Genomic DNA, 11,659 nt, shown 5'->3' on the forward strand with positions numbered 1-11,659 from the left:
AATACAGAAGAGGATTACTTAGCTCATGGAAATCAGCCAAGTTGTGAAGCAGTACCAACACTTTTGCAGGCTTAACCACTCATGTTGCAGCTGTTTAGAGTTAAATTTCCTTGTTGCTGTGCAGGTGCTTGGTTTACAGTTTCATAAGTAGGGATGCAAAGAGCACAGAGCACATGCTAACAGCTGCCACATTTCCGTCTGCAGTCCAATTCATACTGTGCTTGTGCAGTAAGGAGGAACTGTTGTGTTTTCTGTCCGTCCTAGTCTTTGGGTTTTGTTTTGGTTTTTTTTTTTCTGAAGAAGCTAAACTTCAGCCTTATACATTGCTTCTATTTGAACTACATTAATGAGTGCCAGGGCTATGTTGATCAAGTGGAAAACCCATGAGTTTCCACATACAGAGGAGTTTGTCTACAACTGTTTGAAGACTTGCTCATCTGTGCAGTCATCGTTCCCGTGCTAGAGTCCATTTAGCGCTGGATGAAGATGACTTACCTCTGTCATGTTTTCTTCCACTAAACCACATTCTGAATTCCAATGCCTTTGCAGCTCTAGCATCACCTCTGTCTTACATGGTTATGTTGTCATTATGGTACTTCCATTGGGTACGGTCCTGGAAAGCAGTGCTGGGGCTGCGGGGATGCCAGATGCTGCCACCCAGCCTGCAGCAGCAGAGCAGCAGCCCTGCTCTAGTGCTTCATGGCACCACGCCTGCCCAGAGCACCCAGCCATGTGACACAGCCCCTGCTTCCATCCTCCTTACACAGCTGGCTATCGGGTGAACATTTGAGGTCCTATGCTCCAGTGACACTGAGCTCAAGGAAGTAAATGCACAGACCTACAAGGTGCTAGACAAAAAACCAAAATTTAAAAAAAAAAAGGGAAGTTTGAGCAGCATCCCTGTTAACCTCAGGCTGACACGTACCATGCTGTACTGCTGGTAGTATTTTTTTTCTTTTGTTTTTTTTTGCAAAGCAAAGCAAGGTTAGAAATGTTTCTTCCACCACAGCAGTGCTGTCAGCTCAGTGAGTCAACTCATGCTGTTCCTGTCAGAGAGCAACTGTAAGAACAAATACCTGTGAATAACTTAAAGATCTCATTAAACTTATGATAATCTTTCTTTAAAGGGTGTGGGGGGGAAATCCTGGCTTTTCTCCCTCACTATTAACAACTTCAGCTGAACATGGATAATTCTGATCACTCAAATGATAACAGTGCTCAGGAAGTTAAGGTTTGGGTTTTTTTTTCCTCGTCACTCTTCTGACAAACCATTTCTGTAAATAAGAACAAGGGAAAAAATAAACAGTACCCTACACCTAAGACATCTCGCAAACTGCTGTTTTATGTAATTAAATATAGATGCACACATGAACACAGTTTAATAAACAATTTAAATGTTTATTTGAAAAATGTTAACAGTACAAATCAGCACAGGCGGACGGGGCCTACTCAGCAATAGTAAGCCAGTACTTCTGTGGAATTCCATTTTTTCTGAGACTTCACACGGTACTGCTGTCACAGATAACAAAAAGCACATTGTTTACAAGTGCTAACAATTTTTATGAGTGGAAGGGGCCATAAAAGTGTAAAGTGCTTGAAATACAAATCTGCCTTTTTAATTTTTGCTTTGCATATATAAAATGTCAAATTACTTGAGTAACAGAAATGTTTGGTAGTGATATTTTCCTTGCAAGGCACTCAACCTTAAGAGATCTGAAAGCAGGTTGGGCAGCTTTATTTAGGTTTGCAGGCACAGCTGCTGTTTGTGATACTCCTTCGTCCTTTTCTGAAGAATGCTATCTGGAGCCTTCAGGACACCTGAATTTCATCATCACACCATTCAGGATAGCTGCCCCGGTGCATCTGTGGGCGTGAAGGCAGCCAGCATCCTGTCGTGGTGTGGAGAAGTGACTTCACAGAAGTTAAAACCAATGTTAGCCCTCAGGATGGAAAGCTGTTTTTATTTTGAAGCTTCTGAAAAGGCTGTGTGTTTACGGGGAGGCACAGGGAAGTCAGCTTTGGGCCTTGGCCTGAGTGTCCCTTTACCAATTAATTCACTGACTTAGCTTTCTTAGTGGGAAACAAACAAGGTATTAAGATCAAGTGCCAAATTTCAGGTCAACTAAAAATTTGTTTTAAAAAAAAGTAACTCCAAAGTAAACACAGTATTAAGTACATGCTTTCTCATCTAAATTACTTTTTCTGTCTGGAAGATCTGAAGGCAAGCTGATGGTAATCACAGGCACAAAGCTGACTTGATCCAGGAGAAGGATGCCTCTGAAAGGTAAGATTACCTGGCATTAGGAAACAATATACAAAACAATTCCATGTTCTAAAAGTAAGCTTTATTCTTAAACTCTCCAAACTTAGTTGAAATCAATGCATCAAGTACTACCCTCATAATGACTTTTTTTATGAAGCCAGAATGAAAACTTGATGGAAAACTGGTTTGAAAACATACTGGCTGTGGTTTTAGAGGGGTCCCTTCACCCAGTTTCTACATCTGAAATACCAGCAGTGTAGGCTCAATTTCATAGAAGCCTCTCTATGCTCAATTTCATAGTAGTCTCAAACTGTCTGCTGTCAGGAGCTACCTTCTCAGGCTCTTGCACGTAATTCTCCAAGACTAGCTAAAGCCTCGAGATTTATCAGTGTACAGCAGAATGGCATCAGACTTGCAGATGTGACTCAGGACCTCATCAACTGTGTCATTCAGCACATTAGGCTCATTCCTACTGGTTTACAATCATTAATTACTTTTAGCACTTCTTACAGGATCACTTTATACAGGTAGCAAGTAAATGACTGTGGGTTTTGGTGGGGTTTGTGGTTTTTTTTTCAGGTTAAGGGGGGAGGACCATCCTTCCAGTGTTACAATTTCTTGAAATGCTCTTACAAGCCCTGCACAAGCCCCATGTTCTCCAACTGGAAAAGAAATTACTGCAGGCTGGTTCCTCTGCCATGGACAGGCCATCAGACACCTTGCTGAACAGTTTACAGGAATTAGAATTATTTTATTCCTAGTTCCCCTTAGTTCAGTTTCACATGTGGCAGTGTTAAGCTACTTCCTGCTGTGGCGGGTACAAAGTGTTTCTTCGCTTTCTCTTCTCTAACAAGTTAGTTACAAGTACTCCAATCTGACAGCATGCTTTGTGGAATGTCAGGGGGAAGCACAGACTCTTGTCACTGCAGTTTCCATCCTGACTGATCTCCCAACTCTCCATTTTCTGGCTCTGTCAGAAGGACTAAGGCCACTCATATCCCTTGGTGGGTACATAAATTAACTGCTCTGAGGGCCATTCAGAAGCACAGCTGGTCAGCTGCATTTGAAGACATCAGCTGTACTTGTGTGATGAAGCATGTTACACTACCAGTCACTTCTGAAAGAACACAGGGTTCCAAGGCTTAGGTCTTCCAGAAACGACTTGGGTTGCTTTAAAATGTACATGCCTGCCCCTTCCAGCACTAGCTGCAGTTCCCAAGTCATCTTTCCACCCCTTGTTTTGATCTTGCTTCTCTGGAAAATACTAGTGTAGCTGGTAACATACAACTGAGTGAATAAAGCCATTGGCAGTGAACCAATTTTATTTATGACTTTTTGCCACCAATGCTATTGCCAATCGCTATGGCTTGTAAGCTGCCTACATAGGTAGCTCCTCCTTGGAGAATTCCCATACAAATTTGCAAAGCCAGCTTTGAGGCCTTTCATAACTACTACAACTCCAACACAGTAGGAGTATAAAAAGGTTTAGAGTTGGAACTGTTTAGCTCTAGCTTCTACCATCCTCTCTCAGAGCTATGTTAATGGTGTCTCACAACGTAGTCCTTAGAAGACTCGATAAAAATTTGGTAGTATGACAGCCAAGGTAAAGACATTTCCAATAAAAGATTTTCCCATGTTCCTCTGAAATGCTGATTGGTCAAAAGATCACTTGGAATAGGAAGTTACCAGCAGCTTTTTCAGTGAATTTGCACCATATCCCTACAGAATAGAGCTGCTGCTTGGAAGATTATTTTTTTTTTAGTTAATGTTTAGCTTTCATCAGAGAAAAAAAACAGCACAAATTACTTACTTGTTTTCACAGGAAGGGAGAATCACCTTTAAGACTTTGAGAATAAGAGCTGCTCCAACAACTCCAACTACAATAACTTCCATCAAATTAAAGAAGATAGGTAAAGATTGAAGCCAGAATCTGCACAACCCTTTTCTCAAGTCTTCCACCCACTGGCACATCACCTACAACCAAACAGGTAAAAATAAAAAGATAGTTTGCAAAACATAGCAAGTGCACTTTTTGTAGCTAATGGTGAATCATATTATATAGTGATACTTTTAGTTAAATTTATGTATGCTTAATTATACATAAAAGTAGGACGGAATTAACTGGTGACTCGGACCCCTTTCTTCTATGAATTTTGGAACTGGTGAAGGTTTAGTTCTCTGCTCGTGCTAGCAGAGTTCCCTGAAAGGAAAGGCCACTTAAGAAAATAAAGGACACTTGAACAGAGCAGGTGAAGGGTGAGCTATTTGGCCTAGGCACAGAGAGGCTATGACACCATGGCAGCGTACCACAGGGAAAGGGTTACTGACAGCTCAGGAGAGAGCTAGCACCTTCTCTAGCCTGTCTGTAACTTTCAGCCTATTATTTTGGCCCTCCTGTCTGCAGTAGGTTATAAAGTGTTTCTTTCAGCCACAGAGGCGGCCACAAAGCCCCTCTCTACCTTCATCTGGAACTGAAACTTCTCAAGCTGTTACTGTGTTTCTTACAGCAAGGGAGACCAATGGCCCATCTCCCAGAGGCGTAAGCACTCAAGCAAATTCAGAAAAAAATCATGTAACTTAAAGCTAAACAATATTTGAAATAATTGTAAATTATTAGCTTGGTATAACATAAAATATCATGACTGACTGTCATCAAGCATCTGTGAGGTCAGAACACTACAGGATTTAGAAACCCATTTTATTCCTACTAGAGTGAAAAAACCCAACAATTTCTCACTGCTAAGTGGTAAATTAGAAAGGGGGGGTGTTTAAGTTTCCTAGAGTATGTCTGTGAAAGTCTGTTTTTAGCAGTTGGCTGTGGGGATTTCTTAGACTTCTGTGGAAGTCAGTTACTGCCAGATACCTCCCACAATAGAATATCCTAGTCTTTAACAAATACAAAGCAGCAAAAGAGTACTCCGAGAAGTCAGTACTAGGTTAAGTAGGAATGGTAATTCTCTCTTCCAGAAATGAGTTATTACATACTATACTGGGATTTTTTCAAATTAAAAATAGAGGAACAAATACAAAGGCCGAGACATGTTAATACACCTTCTTACCATCTTTAAATGAATGTTGTGTTTGGCCTTTACAGAAGGAAAACCCACTATCTGAATCCCAACAATTCTTTGTTTGTTTTGTTCTGTAAACATCCACAAAAGAGGAAAACATAATATTTGTATGTGTTTCTGTAGAAAATTACAAAAAATGGGGAAGTTTATTCCATTGAACTGTAATACTGAGTAACGTTCAGCGCTATCTGCACCATGTTACTACAACTCTCCCTCTCCTAGAAATGTCACTAAGCTATATGCATTTCATCTCTGGGGAAATAGGGAAAAAACCTGCTTCTCCTTTTCAGATCAGTCTTTAAAGGTATATACTAATAATGAAAACAAACAACAAAACTACCTTGTAAGAAGATGGAGGCTCTATCCGAAGAGGAGTCTCTGGTAACTTGCCAGGTAGTGTCTCTTCATCTACTGTAGTTTCTACTTGCTGGATGAGGTACTGACTGGTAGTTTGCAGTGGATCTTGAATATCTGAAGAAGAAAAGCTAGATTTAGTGGGGGTTTGCTTTTTATTTAACTCACTATTCAGGAAAACAAAGACATGCTGCATTTCTATACTTATGGCACAGTTCTCACGTTTACAGCAAGAATACAGAAGGCTTTTTTTTTTTTTTACTTGAGTAGTGAACTTGATAAGAAGCAGAAGCAGTGTTACAGCACAGCCTTTAGCTGTAAATTTCAGCTGTCACCAGATTAAGAGGTGATGAACTAGATCAAAATATTAATCTGCTATGAAATCCTTGAGACTTTTTTGATTAAACAAAACTGAAGTAAGATTAAGGCATCAAATAACTTTTCTTGCCTTAAGTTATTCAAGTTTTAATAACATAAAACTATTCTCTGGTTTGGAAGTGACCCAGACAGGTATTTCCTCTCCAGTTTTCTCTTTCATTCTCAAGAAAGTAGAGGGAGCTTTAGAGAAACTTCCATCATAGCACTGAGAGAGGAATTTTTTCCTGTGAGATGTCTGGGTTGCAGATTGCACAAGTGCTTCGAAGGAGAACAGATTTAAAAACAAACAGAATACCTAGAATGTAGAAGAGTTGAATTTAGGTGATTAAAAACCCCTAAAACACTTCCCTGTTAATGAAGAAACTGTTTCACTGTGTAAAACAGCAATAATGATGTTCATTCACCCTTGTAAAGCACTACATCAACTATAAATAAAAGTATTGTGCAGCAGCTAAGAGAGATACCTTTTCCTGAGAGGTTGGGAAGTGTAAATAACATGTCATTGTTCCTTGGGATGGAATACAGCATGCTCTCTTTCAAAGGGACAGTGTAGTTTGAATGTCTAAGTACTCTCAGGTCCTTCACTAAAATATCTATTTCTGTTACGTCTTCCTGCTGAACCTACAAGAGATGCAAACATGTTGGTATTACTGAGTAAGAGTGAAGTAGGCTGGCAGAGAAAACCAATACATCACAGAAAACTCCAAGCCATTAAGATTTAGACATAGGGATGTTATAACATGAATTAGTATTCTTTGGCTTTATGTACCAGACTTCTGTAGACTATACCACGTTAGAAAATATGCTGAACAGAGTCTCTCTCTGCCAAAGCATGCAGTAGTCACTCCATGGGCTTTTCACCAAGTCTTATATAGCTCATTACAATCCTCTTTCAGGGAGGCATTTTAGGGCATGGAAAACTCAAGTAAGTAGTGAAAGAGCATTTGCAAACACTGAAAGTGTTGCTGAGGCAAGACTGACACTTGTATTTCTGCAGTAATGTTGCTTTTTCTCAGCAACCAAAATAATAGTTTTCTTCCTCTTCCAGTGATGCACTGGACCCATTTCACTTACTAATCAATAATAACACAAGCATTACTTATATAGAACACATTCAGCATAACTCCTGCTCTCATCAATAACTACATTGGGAGGCTAAGAACCGACAAAAATCCAGAGTGTTTGTGACTATAACTGCTACATAGAAATATAACTAACAAAATAGGAATGCAGCATGTGATACAGTGTCACTCATGCTTCCAGAGCCACAGGGCAACCAACGCTCTCCTTTTGCTTCAAACATGCACAGAACAATGCAATGAAATAGACAATTGCTACTGTCAGCTAATAACTAATGAGAAAGACTGAAAGCTTTTGACTTAAAGGAACAATTAAGGAAATAGCAGTAGCTTTCTGGTTGTTCTTACCAGGTCCCTCTGAAAATCTGAAATGCATTTTGATGTCTAGTTTGAAATCTGAAATACAACAACACTATTGTGTAACAACTGAATCAAACCAGGATATATTAGCGTCCTAACAGTGGAATAAACACCTCATTAGAAAAAGCTTCAAACCACTCATTGGGATTTTTCATTAACAGAGTAAGATTTTGACATGATGCAGATCCCTGTAAAAACTACTACATGCTGAGCATGCAATTAATCAATGGTATTATCATCATTCTCCTTAAAAAAAAAAAAAAAAAAAAAAAAAAAAAAAAAAAGCAGCCAGCAGAACGTGAGCCAGCTTTAAAAGAGCTCAGCCCCATGTAAGATGCAGACATGTACTGGGACAAAAATTTGTCACTTTTGCTGGCTTCAGCAACAGTATCTTCTCTAGAACTACTCCAGTTGGAAAAATAACTATACCTTATAGGTGATTTTGAGAACCCAGTTCTGCACATTTCAATCTCAGCTAGAGATTGTAACCCCTTGCATTCACTGGTATTTGTGCAAATACAGTCAGAGTTTGGGGTGGTATTTTTTGTTCATCTCAAAATCCATGTTATCAATATTTTTATTCAAATGAATTCATTATCTTACATGCAAAATATTCCAAGGCTAAGCTCTCAAGTGTTGTGGGCTTTCACAACAAGCTCAGCTGCCATAAGAATTTGCTGCTGCAAGCTATTCCCCACACTATGTGCTTGAAATACTTTATTAACTTGGAATAAACAGTGGGGAAAACCCCAGGACTCAGAACAAGCCCATGCCCCTTTTATTTATTTTGTACATTATTTTGTAAATTAAGTACTGCTTCTGAGTCTGACTTTGCTTGCATAAATGCATGCATTGAAAAAGCATGAGACCATTAATGATATTCTAACAAGCTTAAGGGAAAACCATCCAATGCTTAATTATTAAAGTAAGAATAGAAGCTATAAAACTTGAACCCTCATGAAACAACCCTGCTACTATACAGGCAACTTAGGTTGGTATTATCTCCCTCAGTACTGTGCTAGCTAGCATGAGATGACATACTGTGTGCTCTAACAACCACCAGACACATGTAAACCTTTTAATCCTTGGTAACTACTTGCCTCTCCTAAATTAAAATCAAGCAGCGTGTTGAGTGGTTTTTCTATACCTGTTTTCCGTCAATTTCTGTCACTTCTTCCTGAATGACAACAAGCTGCAAATCAGAACTGGACGCCAAAGGCCACTCATGAACCATGATGCGAACGCTGACGGTTCCCAGGCGCTGCTGATCTGGTAAGTTATCCAGGTTTCCATTCTCCACTGTTAACACACAATGTCACAGTTTTCAAAGAGAAACCACCCCAACCAGCAAGCAGTATAATATAACCATGGGGCAAACAGTTGCAACTCTGACATAGGTGCCTTTGCACATGTAGCATCTGAATGGAGAAGGCATTGCAACTACAAAGGACCACTAGCATCAAACCAGAGAGGCCTGAACAGTCATACGGCAGTCTGTACTGTGCTGATGGCCTTAACGCTTCCAGTAACCACTGTTATAAGCAGTAGTAACCTGGGCAACAGGTAAAACAGATGCCATGATTATATACCGGTATATATCAGACTTGGAGCAGGTTTTGTGATGTAACACAGGAGACAACAGCAGTGCTGTATGATGCCCAGACTGAGGGAGACTGCAAACCATGTCACACCCCTGCCTTCAAGGTTTGCATTTAAGCACTCTAAGCAGCGCTCTCTGGCTTTTCTATTGCTGCATCCTTATTTCAGTTGTCCAAAGGAGTTCATAAGAGTAATGCCGTAGCCCAGCCAGCCACCTGTGTAAACATCTTGATTTGCACAACATTCCCCTTCCTCTCAATACAGAAACAAACACGCTCTTTCCATGCACACTGCATATACTACTCAAGATGAATGTCAGTTCCCTCATACATGTTTTTTCTGTCCCCCCTCAATGTTTTCATATGTGACTGGTGACACCTCAAACTCTCTCCCTACCCAAAAGCTTTCACCTATTTCAACAACCTAATATTCCACAAGTACACAGAGAACTGCCTATCCACCCCTGGCGTTTCTGCATAGACTTAGTACCCTTCTCCCAACTACTGTGCCTCTACAGCAGGTGAGGGGCATGCTAGAACTGAAGTGCTGCAGAAGTGCAGGGGTGGAGGTAACAGATCTCTCCAGCATACAGACTGTAAGGTACATGAACTGAGAAACAGGGGCCAGTTCAGTCTAAGCCATTAGTCCTGTGTGTACCTGCAGTGCTGAGCCTAAGAAGCAACAAGGGGGAAGGCTGGACTAGCATCTTTCAGTTCCACAGTAACAACTAAGTGTGTTCATTACTTTTATGCTATGATACCTTTCCTCGTTAAGCTATATTGATTATTTTAAACATAAAAAAATACTTTTTGGCATCATATAGAAATATCTTCCATTGCAAAAATAAGTGGCAGAAGGAGAGAAAAGGGTTAGAGAGAAAGGTTCTCTATAGGTATGAGCCAGAGCACTGACCTGCTGAATGTTTTCTGACTTAGAGCAGCAAACATACATTAAAAGAATAAAGCCTCTGAGATACCAAGTAGCTGAAGCTCCCTGTGGTCCCAGCCTTTCAAGTGTCAGGCTGCTCAATTCCCCCTACATTCAACAGAAGTGAAAGATAACTCTTCCAAAATTGACATTTGTGGGAACTTCAAGGGGGGGATATAGGAGGTGTTAGAAATGATCTAACAACGCTGTCAAGACAGTACCCTTCAGGAGACTTGGTCTCTAACATTCAAGAGCATGAACATTTGTCTCGTTTGTTTTTTATATACATTCAGGAGTATTTTTCCCCTCTGTTAACACATAACAAGTACCTCAATATTCCTTTAGCATTTTACAAAAATTACCCGAATCTGTTGTCAAGGATTTAGTAAGTAAATAATATAAACATTACAGATAATAGAGAGAGGTACTGTGCTGACAACTCAGATCCAAATGTGGAGATAAGAGTTCCAGGTTCCTAGCTCCCAGGTTCAAATCAGTACTTTTCTCACTGTTTCAGATTCACATTCATAAACGTGGTCACTGCAAGCTATACAACTATAATTTGGGAAATTAATAGGAACTACAGTAGAGTGCTCAGGATCTCTCAGAATTAATCAATAAAATTGTATCTATTTTTCTGGAGTCTATTATCTTGCAGGTAAATGACACTTTGCCATGTTTTTCTACCCTACGATAGAAAAAAAACCAAAAACAACAAACCCCAAACCAGAAGCAATAGCAACATAACTATCCCAGAAAAAAAGAAAGAAAATATTGCTCTCCCTCTCCAGAAAAAAAAAACAGTGTCAAATTAATAATTGATCATGCTTGGGAAGGAAGGGTTCAAGAAACAAGGTCATGGCTCAGAGAAGCCATTTAGAAAAAACATTAGTACTCTCTAAGTAAATGTCTGTAAGGAGAGGATGACCTCAGAAACCAAGCTAGAGACTGACTGCACCTGATCTATCAAGAGATCATTCTGAATACAATAGATGCTTAAATCAAATGTCCATAATGGCCCTTGTTTAATTAATTATACAGTATGCTGTGTGTATCTCAAAAGAAATCCCAGTACATTCTGGTCTTTCACAAAAAGTGTAGCATTGAATCAGTGGAAGAAATAGCAGTTTCAAGATCATTCAAAGTCATTAACCACTGGCAGGACGCTAGCAAAACTGCAGTATTTGCACTGTAATATCCTATCCAGCAGAAACTTGTTTGTCCCAAAGACACAGAAATGAGATAATTAAAAGATCTTCCTAACAATAATTCATACTTTTGTTATTTAATGTCCGTTTGGATATATGCCAGCCAATCTAGGGACACAGCCATTAGCAGGGTGGAGCTGCATCCTTCTGTTTACATTGTCTAGTTTGTAGTGCAAAACATTCTTTTGAAAAAGATGGGCAGTCTGGATTTCAGATTAGGGCATTTACATATAAACATGTGGATTTGACTTGAGAACAAGGCAGTAAAATTTTTTTCCACCCATTTTAGTAGCAAAATTATCCTACCTTGGGAAACTGTTTGCTTCCACAATGCTCAAGTTTGCAGACTACTAGATCATGTAGTCATTTTAAGCTTTGGTTATTAGATAACAGGGAAGCCAAATCCCCCGGGGGGAGGGG

The 11,659-nt window shown here is 39.7% G+C and overlaps 1 protein-coding gene across 1 annotated transcript in view; it reads right to left on the reverse strand.

Annotated features, from left to right (window-relative positions):
* Window positions 1-1,489: 1,489 nt before the first annotated feature.
* GINM1 (glycoprotein integral membrane 1) overlaps window positions 1,490-11,659 on the reverse strand; it is a 17,748-nt gene continuing 7,578 nt past the window's right edge. The window contains exons 5-9 of the mRNA XM_026844556.1: window positions 8,653-8,804; window positions 6,531-6,687; window positions 5,675-5,805; window positions 4,074-4,237; window positions 1,490-2,277 (exon numbers count right to left, since the gene is read on the reverse strand). Coding sequence (XP_026700357.1) covers window positions 2,169-2,277; window positions 4,074-4,237; window positions 5,675-5,805; window positions 6,531-6,687; window positions 8,653-8,804 — 713 coding nt within the window. The 3' untranslated portion in view covers window positions 1,490-2,168. The remainder of the gene's footprint in view (window positions 2,278-4,073; window positions 4,238-5,674; window positions 5,806-6,530; window positions 6,688-8,652; window positions 8,805-11,659) is intronic.

Source organism: Athene cunicularia, assembly GCF_003259725.1.
Source record: "Athene cunicularia isolate RWA chromosome 3 unlocalized genomic scaffold, athCun1 chr3_part1, whole genome shotgun sequence".
NCBI lineage: Eukaryota > Metazoa > Chordata > Aves > Strigiformes > Strigidae > Athene > Athene cunicularia.